General features: G+C 32.9%; 1 protein-coding gene across 21 annotated transcripts in view; it reads right to left on the minus strand.

Annotated features, from left to right (window-relative positions):
• Positions 1-44: 44 nt before the first annotated feature.
• The window catches only part of LOC101263102 (B3 domain-containing protein Os11g0197600-like), a 35,634-nt gene continuing 7,855 nt past the window's right edge, over positions 45-27,823 (minus strand). For 2 of the 21 annotated variants that reach the window (XM_069295234.1, XM_069295232.1), the window contains exons 3-8: positions 18,817-20,957; positions 12,105-12,228; positions 11,266-11,425; positions 5,788-6,307; positions 3,152-3,282; positions 45-552 (exon numbers count right to left, since the gene is read on the minus strand). In XM_069295234.1, coding sequence (XP_069151335.1) covers positions 280-552; positions 3,152-3,282; positions 5,788-6,307; positions 11,266-11,382 — 1,041 coding nt within the window. In that variant the 5' untranslated portion in view covers positions 11,383-11,425; positions 12,105-12,228; positions 18,817-20,957 and the 3' untranslated portion in view covers positions 45-279. Of the gene's footprint in view, positions 553-3,151; positions 3,283-5,787; positions 6,308-11,265; positions 13,732-18,816; positions 20,958-27,823 lie in introns of those variants that run through there. The other 19 variants (XM_069295233.1, XM_010320746.4, XM_069295229.1 and 16 more) reach the window with 15 other exon arrangements.

The following is a 27,823-nucleotide window of genomic DNA, read 5'->3' on the forward strand; positions in this document are numbered from 1 at the left end:
ATGATATAAATAAAAGAGTTACAAAAGAGAAAAAACACAAATCCTGACGAGCAATTCATGGTTCTTAGCAATTGGATCTCAGAAAACAAAGTTAAACAGACATGTAACAACCAGATTATGAAGGAATTAGTCTCAAAATACTGAGTACAACTTCAAAATGACAGCACAAAATATGACCCAACAAAGCAACACTTGAATGTTGTTCAAAACTGACATCATTTCCCTTGTAACGAACGACTTAAGGTAATTGACTCCAAGTAGTTCATTTAGAATCTTACTTCAGCACTTCCAGATTTTGCGTATATCAAATATACGGTTCTGCTTATCTGCAAGTTCAAAAAGACAATGATCTTTGGCATTCATGCCATAAGCTGCAGCAACTTCCTTCCATCCACGACTCAAAACATCAACACTTAGCCTTTTAGAATAATAGGGAGGCAAGAGACTAGTATAATAGGTAGGCCAGATTCTTTTGTCTTGTCCTCTGAGAAAAATAATCCACCTTTCTCGCGTTGGCCTTTGCAACAAATCTCGCCAGGATCCTGGTAATTCCTGCACAAGGCATAAAGGAGATCTAGATTCAACGAGAGAAAAAAGGGATACACAAATTGGAAAACAAAGAGAATCTCAACCAAGTAGAAGCAATTAATTGCAACATAGAGCAGACTAAATTCTCCAAAAACTAAGCAATATGCAAGAAATCACCAATGGAACAATCTCATAATTGCATGGAGAAACTTAACAGAATGTCTAACAAATTGATTCATCTATTTTGAGAAAATACATCCGCAACAAGAAGACATACTCGTTAATTTACGATTTAAAGAAACAGTGCCATCATTGGCATGTCGGGTCTCACAGGCGCTAAACTCGAAAGATAGTAAAACATTTGATTTAAGTTATTGTGTCCAATGTGATTTCGAGATGCTTATTTTAAACAAATTAGAGCCTCAAAAGACGACAAGTTTTTACGAAAATCTGGTGTATGAGCTTGCCATCGGCATTTTTATTGTGCATGTATGTTTCTTTTCAGCATCCTAATCAGTACTTCACTTCAATCTCATGAATTTTCAGTAACATCTTTTAGTGTTTAAGCCCAAAGAAGTCCTCAGAAATACATTATTCCCTCTACAACATCTTATTTAACACAAAATTTTGATGAAAAGAATGTTAAAATGCATGCATCTTCAGAGGTAAAGTCAAGACTCATATAAACTCAAGCAGTATACATGCCAGTATTGATAAATATTCATAGAAAACAGATAGCAATCATAGTGGCATTCCTCCATTAAGGGACTAAATGAAATTATAAGTGAAGGAGATGCAAGACAACGTTTGCTGGACTTCAATATAAAATCAAGAAGATGCTCATAGTGGAAGCAGAGCGCCAGAACCCAAGAATTGTGATAAGAGTGCGCTAAGCACTACACGTATTTCATGGTCCAAGTCCAAGCTTGAGAGGAGAATATTGGGGTCAACAGGGAGCCTGAAAAGAGCTGAAAAGCAAGTCCAAGTGGGGGTGAATTACATGCCCAAAGGGACTAGAAATTCACACCCAACGGAGCTGGAATGACGTGTATTTTTTGATCCAAGAATTGCCACTTCTTTCCTTATTTTGTTAGGTAGTTTTGGAAGAAGTGTGACTTTAATGTACATATTTTTCTAGTTTAAAGTTTCCTAGTTAGATTTTACTAATTATTTTCCATACAAGTTGATTTTGAATACCATAATGTCTAGGAGAGGGGTGCATGATTTGCCCCAATATATAGGGGAGTCCTTTTTGTTTATTTGACACACTAGTATTATCAAGATTCTTTTCTTTTCACCACTTTTTCATTATGGAACTTTCTCCCCGAGCTGCGGAACTAACAAGTCTATTAGAAAGTCGAATTAGCCACTTTTACACAAATTTTCAAGTGGATGAAATCGGTCGAGTGGTCTCAGTTGGGGATGGGATTGCACGTGTTTATGGATTGAACGAGATTCAAGCTGGGGAAATAAAGTCTTCTTTTTTTCATTGTCCAAGAATGTTTTTAAAAACAAACATAGGTTTTTTTATTTCAGTCATCCAATTATCTATAAAAAAAATTAGATAGAATAACTTCGACCTCCTACAAAACTAGAAACGAATTGGCTTAGCTCTCGAAACTACCGGCGAAGGAGAAAGTTGTCCGCAATTCATTGCCTATTTTAGATTTATCTTATAATGCACACATGCGCTAGTAAAGAGGTGTGAGAGGTTGGTGAGAAGTGGTTACAAAGATTGATGATTGGGGTAGAAGGTTCATATTTTATGTGGAAGAGGTAGGGTTATTTAGTAGTCGTGTAGTCTCTTATTATTCAATGTTTAGTACTATTGTTGCCTCATTTGCTTTATATCTTTCTATTTTGTTATCATAATATTCTTGCAATCCTTTTACCTTCATAATGTAGGGGTAACGTGTCATACACACTACCCTTCCCTGACCCCACTTGTGGGATTACACTCCATATGTTTTTGTTATTATTGTTCTTGCAATCCAGTTTCAATAACATTTCTTTTAAGTTGAGGCTATCGGAAACAACCTCTTTACCCTACAAAGGTAGGGAGCGAGGTCTGCATGCATCTTCCCCTCTCAAACCCCACTTGTGAAATTACACTTGACATGTTGTAATAATTCAGTCAGGGTTCTAGATCAGATTCATCCAAGTTCTTCATTTGACTCTGCAATTAAATATGATTAGCCGTAATCTGCTAATTAGGTCTACTACAATCATTTTTTTTGACGAGATAAGTGGTATTAATTACAACATCAAGAAGATGCAAGATTTACAAGATATGGCATTTGAGCTTACAAAAGAGATCTCTGGCTAACTATACAAACTATCTAAGCCAGAACTAATGAGTTAGTAAAATCCTGAAGTTGTTCTGCATTAAAAGCAGGATACAATCAATTAGGGTTCTTATATAATCACTTTTGAGATTTGGGGATTTATTTCTTGAATTTCGCCTATCTTATTTTTCTAGTCTTTAATCGTCGAATTTTTGTATTCCTCATTATTTTCTTGTTTTTCTTTCAAGTTCCCCCATTCTATAAAGAACGCATGAAATAGTAAGAACATTGCAATCCACAAAAATGACAGAAGGAATGATATTTAAACAAGGTGTTACCAGAAAATCTGGACCATAGACTTCCACCAAAGATGAATAGTTGTTTGCAGGAAAGGATGGTGTGTCTCCTAAACCAGCAGACTCACTTTTGTTGACTTTTCCATTACCATTTGCTTCCTCCTCTCCTGAATCTTGTACACAAGGAAAAAAACAGCAAGAAGACGCTCAAAGGCAGTTCAAAGCACAACACCAACATACAAATGGCCAGATTAAATAAGTTTACAAGATAAGGATGTCTACTAGCCGATCAAGTCAAGCTCAAGCTAGTAAAGTTTGATCAGGCCTAAATTAAGACCAGCGATTTCATGTCAAAAACTCTTATGTCCTACTTTGCAATTTAAGCAACCCAGCAAGGAAAGGAGAGCATGCTTATTTAGAGGGGAGTAAGTTACATCTATCTTCCAAATGAATGACTAAAATTGTGATTCTCTTTTATACCCAGTAGCTATTGCTTCCTCTTGGTATTGGTCTAAACTTAATCCTACCACATCAGAACCAGTATTGAATTGATTCTAAGCTCATGCAAAGCCTCAGTGACTGCTAATGAAGAAAACACCCCTTTCTTCTCCAAAAGAGAATAATAACAAAAGATATTGAAACCTTTAGAAACCACCTTAGTATCAACACAATCATACCTTAGCTTAAAGACTCCCACTTTTTACCAATATCATCTTCTCCTACAATCCATGCCAAAAAGGGTGACACAGATGCACTTTGGATATGTGATTGAATTCTATATAGAGAAAAGGTTTTGCTTCTATTTTGGAAGTGCAACAAGATGGTCACAAAGGGCTGAAGGAAGGTGGATGTAAGCTGGTGAGGGGGAGAGGTGAAGCCGCAGATGGCAGGAGTAGGGGCCATTCAAAGGCCAATGTCCAATACGGAGGACATGATTAGTATTAGAACAATCAATAAAGTAGGAATAAAATTACAAGTTAGCTCATATATTGGGAACTCTTGAGTAGTAAAATAAAAGTTTTTCAAAAAGAATAGTAAGTCTTGATATTTCCAAAATAAAAAAGAAATCCAGTACTCAGACAAATTTTAATGATAATTTGAAATTGGAGAAGATCTACAGATGGTCGTTAACAACATTTAAAAGACCTCTACAAATTTGAATTACACAAAATAAGAGAAGTTTCATAATTGTTGAGATTCAAATCTTGGGACATAATCGTTAAGAATATTCTACACAATATTCTCATGATTCTTTTGACTTTCAACATTACCACCCAAACTCAAAGTGGGTTTGATTACAGCTTAGTTTGAAAACAAGATACACTCAAAAGCTAAGTTTCTTCGATTCTCCTAAAATGTTACCGTACCTGGGTCGGATCCTTATAAAATGCAGTATTTTTGGAGGATCCAGCATGCAGACGACAGTATTTTGAGCAACATAGCTCAAAAGTCATTAGAATAGCGAACAAAACCGGCAAAAGAAAGGAGTGGTTCAAGGGAAGTCTTTCCCCATGAAAATCATCCGTGATTGCATGGCAAAAAACAAGTGCCTCTTACACCGAAAAGAGGTTCTGGGAAGAAAATCTACGGAACATCATCGACTTCAGATTTAATTGACAGTTGAAGGGTAACCAAAAATGTTGTTGGACTAATGACAGTAAAAGTTCTTACAAGAATAGACTGAATAGATGTGGAGCCGACTGGAATGGACTAAAAAGTAGTAAGGTGCTGTTAGAAAAATTATCCAAAAGAAATACAGCACCTCTTGAATAATAACAAAAGAAAAACTGATGCTACTGAAACAGTCATTAGGAAGAGGAGCTATGCAGCAGGAACGTCACCAAAAAGAGGTCAAAACAGCAAAACTGAAAAGAAAGAAAACTTGGCAGACTTGACAGTGTGAGACTCTGGTAGGTGGAAACAGCTTAAGTCTCAAACAAGATCATGGAGACTACCAAGTAATGAGAAACATACAATGAAATGGGATGTCAACGTATAAGAGCTCCGCGTGTAAGGCAAGTTTCTTGAGGAATTCCAGATTGCTATGACATCATCAAGGATATTGTACACAATATTCTTAATCATTTCCCCAATGATCAAGAAAACAATTTACAACTTCAATAATTAGAATCACAAAATACCCCCAGTTGCTTTGACGGAAGCAATTAATTATGAAATAGATACTGCTGAACGTAGTGTTGAACCCGAATCTTTGAGTCAAATATGGAAGGTAGAATGACAATTTCACCAGAGAGAACTTGAGAAAATCATAGAGACTGAGAAAAATATGAGAAATTAAATGGATAGGACAAAGAGATTAAAACCGAAGAAGGGCTATACTGATGAGTACTGGGAAGAGAGAGGAAAATAGTTTTTGAAGCTGATGTTTGAAGAACAAAATTTAAGGTCCTCCAACACAGACACTAATGAAAGTAATGCAATTTGGTATACAATCAATCAACAAAAAGAACAAAAGGCTTCACTGTATTCACGAGTCTCCAAGGTTGAGCTTTACAGAATCTGAACACCTGAGACTAATTTAGGCCAGGTAGCATCAGCAAAACAAAGCTTCAGCTGAGTCATCACTGCCTCAACTACATAGCCCTAATATGTATATTCAAGACAAAAGAACAAAAAACAAAAAAATCCTAACAATTTATAGTGGACACAAAGCTTACCAAATTGAGATGCTTTTTTGCATTTTTTATCTTTTGGACCCAGCAACAGAATATCCTCAGCTGGTCTACTAACCATACCAGTTGCCTTGATTCCATCCTCACGCAGTGGCAACAGTCCTTCTGCAGGAGGTTTGCTTGCTGGCATTTCAAAACGTGACTGATGCAAGCACAACCTGCCGTCTTGATCAAATTGAGCATCTCCAACCCGGGTAGTTTCTTCCACACGAGTCGCTGCTCTTTTTTTACCCTTGTCAGTGTCACAGCAGAAAATGATCTTTTCATAACCATTCATATCAAATATTTGAACCGTGAAGTGCTGACGCTGAGTATAATGGAAAACCAAGTGGTCTCCGACAACCAGATCATGCTTTGATGCAAATTCCGGCCACCCCTGTTGGATAGCCAATAGACCCTGATAGTCACACACTGTTACCGGCCATCGCAATCCACTTGCATCCTTTACAAGCGTTACCTTATCGACCAGGTGTGAAGCTGATCGAGCAAAGTTTGGGGGTACAATCTGAAACGAGATTGCAGAAATTAAAAACTAAGAAATACCACATATCGATACCAAATGCTAAATAAAAGAAACAGGTTTATGACCATATCCTTGGATTTTTTTTGAGTTCTGGATGGTACAATCATATCATATCATATATACATATATATATATATATATATATATATATATATATAAAAGAGAACGTTAGGCCCACCTACATGGCGCCACCACAAGCAAGGATTTCCTTTTAACTATTTGTTTCCAAAGTTAGCCTTTCCTTTTCATGAAAAGTTGTGTTATGAAAAGTTTTGACTTTCATGTAAAGTTGCACTTTTATTGAAAAGTTATGACTTTTATGAAAAGTTATGACTTTTATGAAGAGTTTCTACTTTTATGAAAAATTGTAACATTTATGAAAGGTTGTGACCTTTCCGAAGAGTTGTGACTTTTCCAAAGAGTTGTGACCTTTTCGGTAAGGCACAATAAGCATTTGTTCATACTGCCCTTCTTTGTCTATAAATAGAGGGATTTCCTCTCATTTTAAACTTTAAAACAACGAAAATATTGAACTACTTCTTTTGCATGATTAAATATTTGATTCTAAACTTCTTCTTCTTCTTATTCTGTACAATTAAATATTTGTATACTTTTTTTCTGTTGAGCTGCTCAGTGACACTATTGTTTTTGTATCATTACACTGATGAATAAAATTGTTTCATCCTGAGAGTATCTATTTCTTTGAACCTCGAGCACTTTAGGAGAATGATATCTTAAGGAGACACTGCACATTCAGTAGGCTCGATTCTCGATTTTTTCTTTCTGTTTCATTCTATTGTTACAGATTCTGGTATGTTTTCTTACTGTCATTAATTTATGCTTGTGATATTAATTGTTGTTTTTGAGTACATGTTTTAAACTTTGTTGTTTATGTTTCTCTAAAGTTATTGTTATAAGTATCTGTTAGTACAAACTATATGTAAATCCAACTACCGCAGATTGACCAATAACTTTTATAGAATACATTTATGTACAACATTCTCCAAGGAAACCTTTTCTTCTCCAAGAGATCAAGCCTAAAATTTATATGATTTTTTGTTGTTGTCATAATAATGTTAATAATAATAGGAGTAAAAAAAAAAATAGAAAGTCAAATGATAGAATTAAAATTAGCAATTAATTATAATTATATGATACACAATGATGACTATTCTCTCACACCGAAGAACTTTTTGAACTTTTTTTCCATTATCCCTTACTTCTCTTTCATCCTTTTCAAGGGTCCTTAACCATGGTAAAATGAAATTATGTAAACTAGGAGAAAATAGTGTTATGATTTTTAATTTTGCCTTTTCTTTTAATAAAACAAATGGTAAACTAGAATTGAACAACCTTAAAACAGATTTATATAAAAATACTATAACATCAAAATATAAGAAAAGTTCTTTTCTAATAAATTTAAAGAAGAATGTTCTAACTGCGAAGCGCGAGCCCATTTACTAGTTATTTATACTACTAATGCCAAAGCAAACTTGATAGCAATGCATCCCTTTCATTTGAACAAGCATAAAATACATGGTATGGCAAAGGGAAGGTTAAAGTAACTGATAAAAATAAAGCATGAAAATTGCTAGAGACTACAAATTAAGATTCACAAATGCAAATGCCTCAATAGCACTGTCAAGTATTTTCCTTTAAGAATCTTCAAAGTTCATTAAATGTTTATCATCTTCACACTAAAAATGTGACAGTTACTCAAGTAAGCTGTGAATAATATTCCAGAAATAATGTTGACCTTAATAGATTTACATGATTTCAAGTAACTAAAAGAAGATACAAAATCATATAGTGAGTGAATGAGAAAGTTTGCCTAACTGCTCTGCAAAGTGCAAGGACTGTCTGAGAAGAAGAAAGTCCATGGAAACACCTATGGTAGGTCCAAATGCTAAAGTTGCTCATACGCAGTTTTTCTCTTTCTAAAATTTATGAGCATATAGCATTTCATTTTTGTATTAAGCTCTTTAAAAATTGGAAAGTGGACTTTTAAGTCCTTCAAGCAGAGTCATCTTGAAGTAATATATAACACATGATTTTTCCTTGGGGGAGTTAAGGAGGTACTTCATAGATATGGTAGAAGCAATAGCTCATGAGAAATATTGAAGAAATCTTTTCCAAGATCTTCTTTTAGAGCAGACAATCTTTTGAAAGCAAGATGTTTCAGAACTCATAGGTGTTTGGCATGAGTTCTAAAACTTAAACAGGTCATTTGGTCTCTACTGCAAAAATTGACCAACATATATTATGATCATTATTAAGTGCATAGGTACATACCTGAAAAGGTAACTTGTATTAGGAAAATCAAGTGGTTGAAAATTTCTTGAGTTTTATACATGAATGGCAAATGGTTGAAAGGAAGATCAGACAGACAAAAAAGCAAAACACCCATCTATACCATAACTGAAAAAGTAATCAAGCTTACTTACGTATCCAATCAATATATGATTGATTGGACTAGCTCACTATTCCTAGGATACATTTGCATTCTGCAAGGTTTTCCCGATTGCCTTTATAATGGGCAGAAGTAGGGAGTAAATTGTTAAAGAGCAAAGCATTGGGTGCCAAAAGTGCTATAGGATGATTATATAGAGGTCCCAAAATGGAAAAATTCTACGTGTCTGAATTATGTTACTAGTGGCATTTATTTCGTCCTCTTAAATAGTTGTGTTTATCTCTAAGGATTTGGAATCATGAGAATCTGAACGGGACAAATGTTTTATGTCATGCAAGATAATTTACTCTACTGAATGGAGGACCTAAGACCATTATTGCAAAGATATCTGTTTTGATATTTTCAAGAACTAAGTAGGTCAAAACCTCCTCCTCCTTTTCTTTTTTTTGATAAAGGTCACTTTATATTCACACCAAAAGGCTCATCAGCAAAAGACTGATGAGGTGGGATTTACAGCCCCCAGGGGGTGTTTACACCAAAAATACAGCAGACTCAATTTCTTCATCGTGATTTTCTCAATGCGTTGATTTTCCCATCACGGGGTAGAATCTAAGACTGGTTTGACAATAGTAAGTTTGCCACCTGGTGACAAATACAGAGTCTTCGATCTTGCTAATCTCCTTCTTTTTTTCTCCATAATGTCATCACATATTTCTGCGTCCTTGTGTTTGTTGCCAAGAGATATGCCCAAATAGGCTGGGGGCATGTTTTACATTTTACAACCTAGTATATTAGCCAGAATCTGAATATTGGTCACCTCCTTAATTGGTAACAAATTTTTCCCTTGATAACTTTCAAACCAGAAGTGGCTTCAAAAATATCAGCAACATCATTCTGATGAATCTTATCTTCTCCACCTTAGTTTCTAACAAAAAATAACAGGTCCTTTGCATAGAGCAGATGAGAAATATCTTTAACTTATCTCATGTAACCACCTATCTGGAAATCTTTGATCCGCCTGTTTTGAATTGCTATCCTCATCAGGTTGTCAAAGCCTTCCATTGCAAAAATGAACAGAAGGGGGTGGGTGGGAAGAAGATCACTGTCTAAAGTCCTGTCTCATAAGGGGAAAAAACATTTGTTTCCTATTCACAAGGATAGAGAATCTAACACACTGATGCAAAATGCAATCCAACCCAACCATCTCTAACCAAACCCATATGTTGAGAACATTCATCAAGAACTTTCAGTTTACATGGTCATACGCCTTTTCAATGTCTAATTTGCAAATGACCGCAGGTTCATCCCCATACAAAATGGAACCCACACACTCATAAGCAATGAGTGCAGCATGCATGATCTGTCTCCCATCCCTTTTATGAAAGGTCACATTATTATTACTTCAGCAATCCATCCTTTAATTGGTAAGATCCTACACCTTGTGCATTCACGTCTTCTCTCTAGAAATTTCAGGAGAACACTTGTGATGTTAAGGATCCTTGAGTTTGTACATATTTTGCTTTGTCTCAAAAATTTTAATGTGGAAAACTTAAGAGTACCACTTTGACCATTCCTCCTTAGTAGGGCATCTTCTCTCAAAATCATTACATTTGTCATGCTTCCTGATCAAGTTGTTCTTCAATTGGATTGTCAAAGTTTGGATGGCTGATTCATTATCGTCTTAAATTTTACATCAAGTGAATACCAGTCTCACATTCAGAAGAGCATTCACTTGAAATTTATCGCGTACGAGTTGTACTTTATTAATCAGTTAATTTCAGATGGGAAAGGTTCAAATTGAATCTTATCTCAAATGAAATTCGTCAGGAAGTTCTGAACATAAGCAAGACCATGTTTTCATCAAAATAAGTTTTCTTATCTGGTGTTAAATGGTTTTAATAGACCAGTAAGTTTTGTAACTACGTCAAAGTTCAAAATTTTTGGAGCTTATTATCTCCTCATTCCAAGTTTACATCCTAAGAGATATTCTTGAACTTTGACTTTCTGAGTTCACAGGAATCTACTAATCCTCTTGGACTAAAGTAATAATCTAATTTTACGATCTGAAAAAACAACGATGAGTTTTAATACTATAACAGTCTTCTGTGTGTGGGGCTGCTTTAAATATGGTGATATGAAACTGTATTTTTTTTAGGAGTGTTTGAAAGGTTTTCTATGGAGAAGAAGATAGTTTTTTCTTTAAGCCTGCTAGTTAGCTATGGTGTTGTATCTTTCCTTGGTAAAGACTTAGGATTGAGTCCTTCAAGACTTAGAGGGTATGCTCAAAAGTTGACATCCCGAAATGTAACAGGTTCTTTGAATATTTCACAAATTTTTAGTACATTGATGAGGGTAAAAAAAAAAACTAAATTAAAGGTCAATCTTCAAAATGTCAAGCAAAACAACAAGTAGCCAATTGACTACAAGAACAACTAATTGCACATATGCTGATCAAAACCAACTATATAATTTAAAACGAGTATTTTAAACTAAGTCGCGAAAATAAGTGCACACTAGAATCACACTTTACCAGAACTTGGAAGCAACTTTTGTCAGTCATTGCTTTATAGAAAGAAGGAACCCTCTTTCTATGAATCAACAGGCAGTCCTTCTTGCACTTATCACATGCTACATTCGCCGATTCCATCTCCTCCGTATACAAAGTATGCTTCCCCAACAACTCTTAAATCCTACATAGCATATGAAACTCATGAAAATATCAACTAGAAGTTTAACTTTAGAAGAAAAATACCAATAAAAACAATAGATGAAATGGTGAACCAAGGCATATTAAGATGTCAAAAATAAATGATGTAACTCCTATCTAGGCAACTTGATGGTCAATCTCCCTTTTGCTGCTTCTTTCGACTACCTTTGTTATTTCAAGAATAGACCCATATAGTCTAGTGTGGTAGGCGCAAACGGAACGTATACACACAACATTAAACAACAAATTGAACTTGTGAATGCAGAAGCTGCTAACAAAGAGGGGGTGGTGATGTTTTGTCTCCGCTGGGATTTGAACAAGGGAGTAAAAATTAATGAAGTAATGTTTTGCCCAGATAGGTAACGTAACCATGGCCATTCAATTACTAGGGTTGCGCCTCTCTTGTATCGCCTACATTCATGTCATGGGGTCTAGTAATTCTAACAATCAAAGCAGAAACAACAGAAGTTGCAGATCAAGGTGTTAATGCAACCATGATCCTTCCATTTTTAAAGTAGCTCATCACTCAAATCAGCTATTAGCATTATTCGATATACCCCCATTTTTGCAATTCATGGGTTTTAACGATTAATAGCAGCTAAAAATCAATGAAAAAATGCAGTACTAGAAATTGAAAACAACAGAGAAGAAAGAATTAATACCTTCTGAAACAGAGGAAACACCAGGGTGAGGGCAATCAAAACCCTTAAATAGGAGATTTGTTGCACTGTTCAAAACAAGAGCTTTTTATTTCTTTTATTTGTCCAATACGCAGCCTTTTTATTCCTTTTATTTGTCCATGTACAGGCACATTGTATATCATGAATCAATATTAGTAGGATTCCAGCAATCTCTATGTTGTAAATCGTGGCACACTCAATACGATCCACAATTTTTTAAAAATTGTCTCAAGATTGTATATAAATTATTCAAAGCAATTAATAAAATCACCTTTTTTACTGAGAAACATTATATGCATTAATCAAAGGCATAATATAAAACAAGCACTCAAACTTAGCTTCACTTGACAAGTACACACTCCAACTTTGAGAGTGCACATCTAAAACACCTCAACTTAGTCTCAGCTGGCAAATTTGAATCATTGTTGACGAATATAACAAAATACTTATATTTTTGCAGTCATAATTAGCAGCCATTTGAATTGTTTTTGTTATTGACAACACTCAAGTTATTATGACTTCTCCAAGAAAATGAATTGGACTACCACCGACATGAATTCATAACACCATTAGCCTTCAAGGCTACCATTATAATACTCTCTTGTGAACCTTTTTATCCAAACCTGTACCAACACAAAGCACCACAACTTTGGATAAAAAAATAGTAAATTAACATTAACAACAACATCTTGAATAACATTTAACATTATTCACCTAGTTATAAATTCGTCAAATCAAATAAGGCTTTGGATATTACATCATCTTCACTGCATAGAACTGAATTAAAAATATATTTATTATTAGCCTTTCACATCCACACTTGTGGGATATGTTGTTGTTGTTCTACCTTTCACATCATCCATAAAATAGATATGTACTGCCAGTTACATCAGAAATAAAAACTAACTTCCAAAACTATTTTTTCCATCAAGCAACAAAATATAAGATACCACGCAAATTCGGCCTAAATGTCGGTCTCATCTTTTACATGACATACAAATGAAAAATGTGCTCTAAGGTTTCAGGTTCCATTCCACAAATATGACAAATTCATCTATAGAATAAATTACTTTTGCAATAACGTAACTAACATGCAATGTATTAAAGAATCACATCTCGTTAAAACTATTACAACTTCATTTTTGCTCCACCCTTAATCAGAAGTCTCGGGTTCAAGCCTTGGGTCTGGAGAAAATCATATTGAGAGCGCCAACCCTAAATAGTCCGGCAATGCGCAATCTAGATTTAGTCGAAGACATAATGCAGCCTCCAGACACCGAGTGGTAAACAAAAAAAACTACTTTTAATCTTTAAAGACCATAATTGGCTTTAGGATATGCACGAGAACTACTTTCAAGACTATTAGAGTTACTAATATACATGGAATATGACTTATATAGGATCATACAAAATTCTAAGTCACACTTAGAAATAATATGTATAAAGATAAACCTATGAAAAAGTAAAAGAAATATTTATAAATGTCAATATGGGTTGTTAGATAACACTCATGAAATCCAAGGGAAGAGATGCTTCACTTTCTTATGAGGTCTCTTCATATTTGCTCAAAGGTCAAGAAGCTCCAAATGCTCCCACTGGTTGTTAGATCCTGCAACCACTGGAACTTCTTAGAATCATGACAGACGTTGAAAGAGAAGCTTAGGGAAAAGTTGCAGATACTTCAAACTTAATTAGAAAGGTCATGTGGTAAAAGTAGAGAGACAAAAGTCGTTTGTAGTTGGCAACACCAATGGATGAAGAGACTCCTATCAAGCATTAGTTACTGTAATTATTCGTTATGTAAGAGTTACTGTTTTAGAGTATCAATAGAAGACTCCTCCTATTGTTTAGGAATTAAGGTTGTAGTTAATTTTGTTAAGTTTAGTTGCAAGTTGTTCTTATTTGTAGTATTTAATGTTGGGTACTGAATGAATAAGATAATCTTTTCGACCACTTTAGTCTATCTGAATTTATATGGTATCCGAGCCATCAAAACCTCTCACGAATCAGATTTTTTTCCCCATCTATGGCTGTTGATACAATCCCTTCAGTTGTCACTTGCTTCCACTAGCAGTCCTTCTGTCGCTTCCTCTGTCATTCATGTTGTACAATTTAAACCCGCATCTTAGTTACCTATTAAATTGCAAGGTAAGCTCAATTTCTCAACTTGGAAAGCCCAACTGGTGATGCTACTCAAAGACCATCAACTTATGAGACATTTTGATGGATCAAAGTCAGCACCATGAATAAAACAAGTATAAAAGTGTAGAATTCCACACAAAGTTTTATGCTTTACTTGGCTGATAGCTAAAGTGTTGCTCATCTTATATTCCTAAAATACTTGGAACAAAAACTTTGAAGAACTTAATAAGAAACAACAAAGTTTAAAGAACATTTTCAAAACTAGAAAATTAAAACCAGTAGAGAAAATAGAATTAGAAACAGATTAGAAACAATATGCAAATTATTTTTCTTAAAAAAGAAAATCGAGTCCACTAAATGCACAGTGTCCCCTGAAGGAAATTATTCCCCTCAAGTATCTGAGGTTAATGAAATATATCCTCCCAGGATAGAACGATCTTACTCACAGATGATTGGAACCTAAAAACACGGCAAACCACTAAATGTCACTAAAGTGCACTTAGAACACTAGATTAAGTAGTAGCAGAAGTCTGAAAATTAATTTTTTTAAAATGAGAGAAAATCTCTCAATTTATAGAAAACAAAGGGTAGTGTGAGTGAAAATGTTCTTATTGTGCCTTACCAAAAATGTCACAACCATTTGGAAAAGACACAATCTTTCGGAAAGGTCACAACCTTTTATAAAAATTACAACTCTTCATAAAAGTCACAACTCTTTATAAAATACGCAACTTTTCATTTTTAGTTCACACCTTTTAAAATCCAAAATCCCCCGCATGAATGAGGAATGACTTCAAGACAAAGAAACGGACAAGTATGTGTACTTTACAAGAAAAAATTAATTGTATCTGAAAAATAAGTTTCCTTTGAACTTTCTGTAGTGAACATATATCGAATATACTCGGTCAATCAGAAGATTTGATATCTTTGAACCATCAATCTTTGGTGTATACCTGGACAACCATATGTCACACAATCAACCCCTTACCATTGACAAGTATCCTCTTTGAAGCGGCTTACACTTCACACTCACATAAGTGATTTCTAACCGTGTTATCACGTAAATACACTATTTGGTCAAATCCGTCAAACTTAGCAAATCATTAAAAACTTTAAGCTTTATTAACTTATTATTAAGTCTTAATGTTGGATCCTTGCTCCCGAGCATTATCTTCATTATGAGAATGAATTGAGTTGGTTGACATCATGTTCCATGCCCTACCTATTGCATCTTGACTATCAAAATGTATGCATACTGATGCCAAAGCTTTGAGCCAAAAAAGAATATCTATCAAGAAATTTTGGAGTATTTCAACATATTCACCGGCCTCATCTAGAGCACCTAGCTCAAAGATCATTGTGGAGCTAGTGATACATGTCTTTTTGGAAGATTTTTAAGAGACTGCTCCTCCACCAAGAATAAATACATATCCACTTGTGGATTTTACTTCATTTGATCCCGATGATCCAATTTGCATCATTATATCCTTTCAATACTTCTAGACATTTGTTATAATGCAAGACATAGTTTCGAGTATGTTTTAAATACCCCAAAACTCTTTTCATTGTCATTCAATGAGTTCAACTGGGATCACTCGTGAACCGACTCAACTCAGTTTATAAATAGCAAATGTTATATCTAATCGCGTACACTTCGTGATATACATCATACTTACCAATACTCTAGAATCCAATTGTGAGTCCCTTTCGCCTTCACTCTTTTGAAATGCAAAGCTCATATTTATTGAAGTCTTGACAATATTAAAATTAAAATATTTCAACTAGTTAAGTTCCTTTTCAATGCATTGAGATTGTGACAAAGCTAAACATTATGGAGATCTAAAGATTTTTATACCTAAAATCACATCAGCAACTCCAAGATCTTTCATATCAAAGTTGCTTTCTAGCATATGTTTAGTAGCATTTATGTCATTAGTGTCTCTACTGATGATAAACATATTATCGATATACAAACAAACAATGACCTTGTGATTTTAATGTAAAAACATTTATCACTTCCATTATTCTAAAATCCATTTGTCAATATAGTTTGGTCAAATTTCTTATGTCATTGTTTGAGTGCTTGTTTTAGTCCATAAAGTGATTTAACAAGTTCACATACTTTCTTTTTTACCAGAAACCACAAAACTCTGGGGTTAACATCCAATTTTATGAATTTCAAGATCATGCAAGGCCACTAGTTATTAACATTCTAATAGATGTTATCCTTGTTACCGGAGAGCATGTATCAAAGTAACCGAGACCTCCTTTTCTTTGTATCTTTTGACTACATGTCTAGTTATATTGGTCAATAGTCAGCTTTAATTTTTCTTTTAAAGATTCACTATGATCTTAAAGGTTCATTTCTTGGAGAAAGATCAATCAACATCCATTATGATTGCTCAAGATTGAATCTATCTCACTATTGACACCATCTTTTCAAAAAATGGGTCCATAGAAGACATAGAAAATGTTTAGAAATTAGATCCGAAGAAAGTAGATGTTCTTTTGATATTTACACATGTCTGATTCTCTTTATTAAGTACATTCTCCTTTTGTTCTTTCCAGTGTCTTTTTGACCTTTCATTGGACTACTCAAGTCTAATTTTATGGTCCACACTCCACGGTAAGCCCTTTCCATTTCTCGTATGGAAAAGATTGTGTCCTTGAGACAAAATTGTTTTCTTTCTAAAAAGACAACTTTTTATTGTTCTTTTTTGCAGTAAGGATAGTTCCTCCACACAAGTTTTGTGGTAAAGCTAAACTTACAAGTAATGCAACCATCATTTCCCGCAAAGTTTTTTTTCATTCTGCAATTCCATTAGATTTAGGTGAATAGGACAATAGTTTGATGGATAAATCCACTTTTCAGACACATTTCTGCAAAAGAAGATTTATATTCCCCAACCCTATCACTTCTTTTTTTTTTCTCAATTGATTTCAACTTTAATTTTATATTGCCTAGACATTTCTATTGTTTCATCCTTACCATTAAGCAAATAGACATAACTGTATCAAATGCAATTGTCAATGAAAGTTATGAGGTACTTTTTCCCACCACGAGATGGTGTTAACTTCATATCACAAATATCTGTGTAAATCAACTCTAAGGGATTAGAATTCCTTACAAGAGATTTATAAGAATGCTCAGCAAACTTAGATTCCACAAAAACTTGACCTTTTTATTTATTGCACTCAAAATTAGACAAAACTTCTAAGTTGATTGGTTTTCCTTACAAGGTTTTGTAATTAACATGTCCCAAGTGTTCATGTCACAACATAGTTTAACCCAAGCAAGTGAGAACAAATAAAATATTGAGTTTGAAAAGCTCTCTACGAGGTAGCTTTTTATCACAAATATTTGTTCATATTTCTTACAATTTTATGTGATACAAACTAAAGTCATCACCTTGTCAAATATCCTTTTCAAAAGGACCTTACCATAACATCCAATTTGATTACTATAGCACTACCCATGAACAAAGTTTCATCGGGTCCAATAAAGGCAATATAGTTCAAATGCTTCTTTTACAAAACATGACAAATGATTATTCACCAATATTCATGTCTATGCATTAATTATATTTAATTCACATATCTTTTCATGAAAATAAAAACATTTTAAGTGATACTTTTTTATGCCAAGGGAAAACCGCAGCGACCACTCAATGAAGAAGTCAAGAAAATTGATCTTTTTAAAATGAGAGGACATCCCTCAATTTATATAGAAAACAAAGGATAGTGTGAAAATGTTCTTATGTGAAAATGTTCTTATTGTGCCTCACCGGAAAGGTCACAACCCCTTGAAAGAGTCACAATCTTTCAAAAAAGTTAAAACCTTTCATAAAAGTCACAACTGTTCATAAAAATTGCAACCATTTAGGACAATGTAATGAAAAGGGGGATAACCTTATGCTCTAGGTGTTTCCTATGTGGGAAACCTTAGAAACTATAAACCATCTATTACTACACTGCAAATATATTCAACAGCTTTGGAGGATTTTCTTGAGCCTTAAAGGCATATCCTGGACTATGCCTAGGAGAGTTACTGAGGCCTTATATAGCTGGGAGGAGGCAAGTGTCCTTGCAAAAGACAGAATTAGATGGAGAATCATCCCTGTTTCAATATGATGAGCTATCTGGAAAGAGAGAAATTCCAGATGTTTTGAAGGCAAAGAAAAAAGTGTGCAGGAAGTCAAACTAAACTGCATTTTGTTGTTATCTTTTTGGTGTAATCAATTATACTCAAAAGACTCTGCTTCTATAACTCAATATAGAAATAGATAAGTGGAGTCTGGAGTGCATTGTATATAAGGTTAGAGTACATCTCAAAGTGCATTTGCATGTGCTTTTGTGATATAATACTAAGTCACCAAGTTCAAAAAAAAAAAGTTCCAAGGGTAGGGCTGCAGGATCCAACTCCAGCAACCAATGGGAGCATTTGGAGCTTTTTGACCTATGAGCAAATATGAAAGGACCTGATAAGAGCGTGAAACATGTCTTTCCTTGGAATATGAAGATATTAGGGTCTTAATACTGATGGAATACCGACCTGAAGCAGCTACTTTGACTAATGAAAAAACAGTGACACCTTCCTTCTCAGTGCAATTGCCAAGCATTTCCACCATATCATAGTTGTGTATCATATCATTTAAAGTTAGCACATTCCATTAGGAGACCAATGCATGTACAGACCCCAAACATGCCCCTTTCTGGAAAAAATTTGGATAACACCACCAGCCCCTTACACCCACTTGACCTAGTGGGAAAAAGAATTAAGCATCTTATTTATTTCTTGCTTGCCTATCCTGAAATCTCTACTGGTCTTGAGGAAGCCAGAACCAACCCAATTGATTGGGAAGAGTTCTGAGTTGTTTTTGGAGTTCAACCAGCAGAATTGCACTTCGAATGGATTTTAGATATCATATCGCGAATCAGTTCATAATAGTGTGGCATGCCATCATCATTATCATAAGCAACCAAGACTTGATTCTCATCAAAAGATTTTTCCATTCTATCCTTGTCGAAATTATGGAAGTCAGGATCTGGAACAGTCATTGACGTAGCTTCTGGTTAAAAATCAAACAGAGCACCAAAGACCTACCACTTTTTCTGCTCGCATGATATTTTGGATCCACCCCAGCATCATGAGCAGTTTTATCCCTTCTCAGATCATTTATGATAACTTCACGAGCAATTTGCTTCTTCTTTTTCCTTCTCAGATGAAGTTTGAGAAGTAGCATTTGTGCTCCATTCTTAAGCTTCTTGGTGATCTCCATCCTAGCTTTTTTCACCAGCATACTGTGAATTCCTGAATTGGACAACACCCCTGAACTCCTGGGCTTGTTACTTACCACAATGGTAGCATTCTCTGCTCTCAAAACACCTTTTTCATTTCCATGTATGTTTTCTTGGCTACTAGATTCACCTTTTGCAGTCAATTCATTTACCATTCCTTCTCTTTGAAATTTTGACTTCAACTCATCTTATGCATCTCTTTTATATTAGCCTATCAGCTTCTGAACAAGTGGAAACTAATCAGGAAAACACCAGCATCAGTTTTTCATGAACAAATTGTTTTTCTTCAGAAAAGTCTCCTGGCACTCAGAGCTGCTTCTGCATTAGCTCTCTTCAAGTTTCCACCAACTGGCTGGCCGAGTGTGCAGATTTCCCAGCTGTAGTGGCATGCACACTGTTTGCAATCGCTCTTCTTAAAAACTTGATCCTACTGAATGTTTGCTCTAACTGTTGAGCCAAAGCCAGAATAACCAGATTGTACTGTACTGAATTTGAAGCTGTAGGGTTCTTTACACCTGAAACAGAAAATCCATTGGCAGCAAGGTAGTTTGTACCCTGCTGCTGCTGGAGGGGAAGACCACGAAAAAGAAGCAGCTTCAATTTTCACGGGAACACCTACCTCCCTTGCCCTAAAGGGCCGGTGACATTTGGGGCACATAATACTTTTGTTTAGGTGAAAATTTAAGTATTCATTAGGCATCTGGCATGTATTGCAAGATGTCCAGAATGTCTCAACTTTTGATGTTTGGGAGCGGGCTGGAAATTAGCATTTGTTGAGTTTCTTGCACTTGCTCGGTTCATGGAGAAATTATGAAATTCGTGCCGATTGCCTTGCATGGATGCATTCCTCGTAACATGCCTATTGTCATCCATCATTCTTTTGGTCTATCATACAACAAACTCCATGCTTCAGATATAATCTTAAATGCCCCATCTGCCCCCCAACGGATTTATTTTTATCAAGGAGAAGCTAGAGCCAGCCTTCTGTAGTGTTTCCTTATTGTTTCATCATCAGCTGAGAGCCCGAGAGAAAGAACACTGTATATATCTACTTCACCATAAGTTTTCTTCTCATGAGAAACATAAACAGCCACCACCTCCAGGAACTGAAAAAGACCATCAAGACCTGGAAAACGATTTTGAGCCTTCAATGAAAATTTTTTGAGCTCCAGCAATGTCATTCTCAAGTAACTTCTGCTCAGCAATTTTTTTTGCCCTAAATAGCTTTATCATTATATTTCATTAGCCTACAACTTTGGCAGGTCACAAACAAGAAAACTTTATTGTCTCCTTCAGATTAACCAGCAAATGGAGCAACACTCAACGACCTGGCTATTGTGTGAAGCTTATTCACATGAATACTATGGAGATTAACTGTCTTCAACTCTTCAAACCCTATAAAACAAACATTAAAAAAATACAAGTCACTAAAATTACAAACTTGAAAGCTGAAAATATTTTATGGTCCCCTGTTACAGATCTAGTTATGGACGTTCCAAGACAAAACCAGAGTTTATGAAGAGTGAATTGGGAGACTGAAAAGATGTTTTCTTCTTTATATTCGATATTTAAAATCACATCCAAAGAAAATTTTTGAATTTCTGACTAAAATTTACTTCATTGAATATATAGAACTTCAGATTTGACTTCATCATAATATCTAAAATCTATTTCAGATTTGACTTTCTTACTAAAAGAACGCAAGTAACTAGGACAAAAATTAAGTGTTGAAGATCCTTTCTTGGTTTTCGGGTGAATGCACAAATACTAATATTTAGATCACGATCTAATAACTTCCTTTTCTATTTTTTTTGAATGTCCAATTGAAAATACTATTTATGAGATTTTCCGTTTTCCTTTTTCAAGAATAAAGTCCTTACTCCTTGGTAATCATTTACCTTAACTTTTTTAAATTAAAATTCGTGGCAATGAAGTTAGCTCTTAGTTGTTGATTCAGTATCAATTGTTAAGTTTTAATGATAGATATATGATTTAGACAATTTTTGCTACTGTTGAACAAAGAGTTGGGCTACATTCACTGTAATTATCCTTGTGAATCATCTTCCTTATATTTTTGTTTTCAATCTTTTAAGAACATCATGAGAAAAAATTTCTTACCATAAAATGTTTGACTTCATCGTAATATCTAAAATCTATATCAGATTTAGTTCACTTTAACTTTCTTACTTAAAAAAAGCAAGTAAATAAAGTAAAAAAGACGCTTGGTTTTTTGGTGAGGGTGCAAATACTAATATTCGATCTGCTAACTTCCTTTTCTATTATTTGAATATCAAATTGAAAATACCATTTATGAGTTTTTTTTCGTTTTCCTCTTTTTTTCAAGAATTAAGTTCTAATTTTTCATTTACCTTAACTTTTTCAATTAACGTAGTGACAATGAATTTAGCTCTTGGTTGTTGATTAAGTATCAATTGTTAAGTTTTAATGACAAATAGATGATTTAGCCATGTTTTGCTATTGCTGTATAGAGCATTGGGATATATACAATAACCGTAATTTTCCTTGTTTCATTATATTTTCATCGGTCTTTTAAATCACATCCACAGAAAAGTTTTGATTTTAGACTATAATTATACTTCCATGAAAAGATAGTAATTCATGTTTAACTTCATCATAATATCTATAATCTATTTCAAATTTAGTAAAGTTTGACTTTCTTACTAAAAGAACACAAGTAATAAGGACAAAAATTTAGTGTTGACGATTCTTCCTTGGTTTTCGGGTGAAGACACAAATACTAATATTTAGATCACTATCTAATAACTTCCTTTTCTATTTTTTTGAATCTCCAATTGAAAATACTATTTAAGAGGTTTTCCATTTTCCTTTTTCAAGAATAAAGTCCTTACTCCTCGGTAATCATTTACCTTATAACTTTTTAAATTAAAATTAGTGGCAACGAAGTTAGCTCTTCGTTGTTGATCAATTATCAATTATTACGTTTTAATGACAGATATATGATTTAGCCATGTTTTGCTACTGTTGAACAAAGAGTTGACTGCATTAACTGTAATTTTACTTGCGAATCATCTTCCTTATATTTTTGTTTTCAAACTTTTAAGCACATCATGAGAGAAGTTAGGAATTTCTACTATAAAAAGTTTGACTTCATCGTAATATCTAAAATCTATTTCAGATTTAGTTAACTTTGACTTTCTTACTTAAAAAATGCAAGTAAATATACTAAAAAAGACGCTTGGTTTTTTGGTGAGGGTGCAAATACTAATATTCGATCTACTAACTTCCTTTTCTATTTTTTGAATATCAAATCGAAAATACAGTTCATGATTTTTTCCCCCCTCCTTTTTTCAAGAATTAAGTTTTATTTTTCATTTACCTTAACTTTTTCCATAAACATAGTGACAAAAGTTAGCTCTTAGTTGTTGATTAAGTATCAATTGTTAAGTTTTCATGACTGATTTATGATTTAGCCATGTTTTGCTACTGCTAAATAGAGCATTGGGATATATACATTAACTGTTATTTTTCTTGTTTCATTATATTTTCTTCGGTCTTTTAAATCACATCCTGAGAAAAGTTTTGAATTTTAGATTATAATTATACTTCCATGAATAGATAGTAATTCATATTTAACTTCATCATAGTATCTAAAATCTACTTCAAAATTTTCTTATCTTTGACTTTCTTAGTAAAAGAACGCAAGTGAAAAGGACAAAAATTTAGTTTTGAAGATATTTTCTTGGTTTTTGGGTGAAGGCACAAATACTAATATTTAAATCACGATCTAATAACTTCCTTTTTTATTTTGTGAATGTCAAATTGAAAATACTATTTATGAGCTTTTCGTTTTTCTTTTTCAAGAATAAAGTCCTTACTCCTTAGTAATTATTTACCATAACTTTTTTAATTAAAATTAGTCGCAATGAAGTTAACTCTTAGTTGTTGATTAAGTATCAATTGTTAAGTTTTTATGACAGATGATTTTTCCATGTTTTGCTACTGTTGAACAAAGAGTTGGGCTATATTAACTGTAATTTTCTTGGCGAATCTTCTTCCTTATTTGTCTTGTTTTCAATCTTTTAATCACATCATGAGAAAAGTTATGAATTTCTTACTATAAAAAGTTTGATTTCATCGTAATCTATAAAATCTATTTCAGATTTAGTTAACTTTGACTTTCTTACTTAAAAAAACGCAAGTAAATAAAGTAAAAAAAGACTTGGTTTTTCGGTGAGGGTGCAAATACTAATATTCGATCTACTAACTTCCTTTTCTATTTTTTGAATATCAAATTGAAAATACTATTTATGAGTTTTCTCGTTTTCCTCTATTTTTCAAGAATTAAGTTCTTATTTTTCATTTACCTTAACTTTTTCAATTAACATAGTGATAATGAAGTTAGCTCTTAATTGTTGATTAAGTATCAATTGACTGATATATGAGAAAGCCATGTTTTGCTACTGCTGAAAAGAGCATCGGGATATATACATTAACTGTGATTTTCCTTGTTTCAGTATATTTTCTTCGTTCTTTAAAATCACATCTTGATACAAGTTTCGAATTTTAGACTATAATTATACTTCCATGAATAAATAGTAATTCATATTTAACTTCCTCATAATATTTAAAATCTACTTCAGATTTAGGCCCAAATTGTTTCTATTAAGATAAAAAATGTTTGAATCTGAAATATTAAGATTTACATTAAGATCTGGTGTTTTGATCTCAATATATATCTGATTTTAAGATGTGGGCTATAAATCTGAACACTAAATAATTAATGTTGTTTGTTTTTGATACTAGAATGTGGAAGTGAAATTGAACATTATATTAATAAAATATTATAACATTTTCATTTCAACAAAATATATCACTTTTGATTAAAAAAACAGTTTTAAAAGTTTTAATAATCATGATTTGGAGTACTATTTTTTCATTAAAAAAATTTGATAAACAAAACACTAAAATTATTATTGCAAACAGTGTTCTTGACACAAATCAATACATGAAAATTATTCATATAAAAAAAATAGTTGAAGGGATTTAGGAAAACTTTCCAATTGGAAAAAAATGGTGTTTGATTGAGAAAAATGAGAAAATTTTTTTTAGTTATGAGATAAAAAGGCACGTCCAAAGCAAATAAGCTATAATTTATTATTTAATAACTTATCAAATAAGTCTGAATGTTGTTAAGAGTCTCCTACAAATCTGATTCGTTTAGACCTCTTCGGACACATTAAGAGATTTTCAAAAAAAAAACAAATGAACCTAATGGACTGAATCTGAATGATTCAAATTCAGACTTAAAACCAAACTAACTTAATGGGCTGAATCTGAATGATTAAGATTCAGACCTCCATTAAATGCAAACAAATGAGGCCTCATTGAACTTTGACTTTCTTAGTAAATGAACGCAAGTAATAAGGACAAAAATTTAGTGTTGAAGATTCTTTTTTGGTTTTCGGGTGAAGGCACAAATACTAATTTTTAGATCACCATCTACTTCTTTTTCTATTTTTTGAATGTCAAACTGAAAATACTATTTATGAGGTTTTCCGTTTTCCTTTTTCAAGAATAAAGTCCTTACTACTTAGTTATCATTTACCTTAACTTTTTAAATAAAATTAGTGGCAATGAAGTTAGCTCTTAAACGTTGATTAAGTATCAATTGACTGATATACGAGTTAGCCATGTTTTGCTACTGCTAAATAGAGCATCGAGATATATGGATTAACTGTGATTTTCCTTGTTTCATTATATTTTCTTCGTTCTTTAAAATAACATCTTGATACAAGTTTTGAATTTTAGACTATAATTATACTTCAATGAATAGATAATAATTCAAATTTAACTTCATCATAATATCTAAAATCTATTTAAGATTTAGGCCTAATTTGTTTCTATTAAGATAAAAATGTCTGAATCTGAATACACATCTGAATATTAAGATTTACATTAAGATCTGAGTGTTTTGATCTCAATATATATCTGATTTTAAGATGTGGGCTATAAATCTGAACACTAAATAATTAATGTTGTTTGTTTTCAATATCAGAATGAGGAAGTAAAATTGAACATTATATTAATAAAATATTATAACATTTTCGTTTCAACAAAATATATCACTTTCGTTTAAAAAAAAGTATAAAAGTTTTAATAATCATGATTTGGAGTACTATTTTTCCATTAAAAAACCTTGATAAACAATATACTAAAATTATTATTGCAACCAGCGTTCTTGACACAAATCAATACATAAAAATTATTCATATAAAAAAAATAGTTGAAGGGATTTAGGAAAACTTACCAATTGGAAAAAAATGGTGCTTGATTGAGAAAAATGAGAAATTTTTTTAGTTATGAGACAAAAAGGCACGTCCAAAGCAAATAAGCTATAATTTATTATTTGATAACTTATCAAATAAGTCAGAATATTGTTAAGAGTCTCGTACAGATCTGATTCGTTTAGACCTCTTCAGACCCATTAAGAGATTTTCAAAAAATAAAACAAATGAACTTAATAGACTGAATCTGAATGATTTAGATTCAGACTTTAAATCGAACTTACTTAATGGGCTGAATCTAAATGATTAAGAATCAGACATCTATTAAATGCAAACAAATGAGGCCTTAGTGAACTTTGACTTTCTTACTAAATGAACGCAAGTAATAAGGACAAAAATTTAGTGTTGAAGATTCTTCCTTTGTTTTCGGGTGAAGGCACAAATACTAATTTTTAGATCACCATCTAATAACTTCTTTTTCTATTTTTTTGAATGTCAAATTGAAAATACTATTTATGTGGTTTTCCGTTTTCCTTTTTCGAGAATAAAGTCCTTGCTACTTAGTTAACATTTACCTTAACTATTTAAATTAAAACTAGTGGCAATGAACTTAGCTCGTAATTGTTGATTAAGTATCAATTGTTAGTTTTAATGACAGAATTATGATTTAGCCATGTTTTGTTACTGTTGAACAAAGAGTTGGGCTACATTAACTGTGCTTTTCCTTGCAAATCTTCTTCCTTATTTTTTTGTTTTCAATCTTTTAAGCACATCATGAGAAAAGTTATGAATTTCTACTATAAAAAGTTTGACTTCATCGTAATATCTAAAATCTATTTCAGATTTAGTTAACTTTGACTTTCTTACTTAAAAAATGCAAGTAAATATACTAAAAAAGACGCTTGGTTTTTTGGTGAGTGTGCAAATACTAATATTCGATCTACTGACTTCCTTTTCTATTTTTTGAATATCAAACTGAAAATACTATTAATGAGTTTTCTCGTTTTCCTCTTTTTTTCAAGAATTAAGTTCTTATATTTCATTTACCTTAACTTTTTCAATTAACATAGTGATAATGAAGTTAGCTCTTAGTTGTCGATTTAGTATCAATTGACTGATATATGATTTAGCCATGTTTTGCTACTGCTTAATAGAGCATTGTGATATATACATTAACTGTGATTTTCCTTGTTTCATTATATTTTCTTCGTTCTTTTAAATCACATCTTGATACAGGTTTTGAATTTTAGACTATAATTATACTTCCATGTATAGATAGTAATTCATATTTAACTTCATCATAATATCTAAAATCTATTTCAGATTTAGTTAACTTTGACTTTTCTTACTAAAAGAACGCAAAGTAATAAGGACAAAAATTTAGTGTTGAAGATTCTTCCTTGGTTTTCGGGTGAAGGCACAAATACTAATTTTTAGATCACAATCTAATAACTTCTTTTTCTATTTTTTGAATATCAAATTGAAAATACTATTTATGAGGTTTCCCGTTTTCCTTTTTCGAGAATAAAGTCCTTACTACTTAGTTATCATTTACCTTAACTTTTTAAATTAAAATTAGTGGCAATGTAGTTAGCTCTTAGGTGTTGATTAAGTATCAATTGTTAGTTTTAATGACAGATATATGATTTAGCCATATTTTGTTACTGTAGAACAGAGAGATGGGCTACATTAACTGTACTTTTCCTTGCGAATCTTCTTCCTTATATTTTTGTTTTCAATCTTTTAAGCACATCATGAGAAAAGTTATGAATTTCTTACTATAAAAAGTTTGACTTCATCGTAATATCTAAAATCTACTTCAGATTTAATTAACTTTGACTTTCTTACTGAAAAAAACGCAAGTAAATATAGTAAAAAAGACGCTTGGTTTTTTTGTGAGGGTGCAAATACTGATATTCGATCTACTAACTTCCTTTTCTATTTTTTGAATATCAAATTGAAAGTACTATTTATGAGTTTTCTCGTTTTCCTCTT

The sequence above is a fragment of the Solanum lycopersicum genome, chromosome 3, assembly GCF_036512215.1.
Source record: "Solanum lycopersicum chromosome 3, SLM_r2.1".
Classification (NCBI taxonomy): Eukaryota; Viridiplantae; Streptophyta; class Magnoliopsida; order Solanales; family Solanaceae; genus Solanum; species Solanum lycopersicum.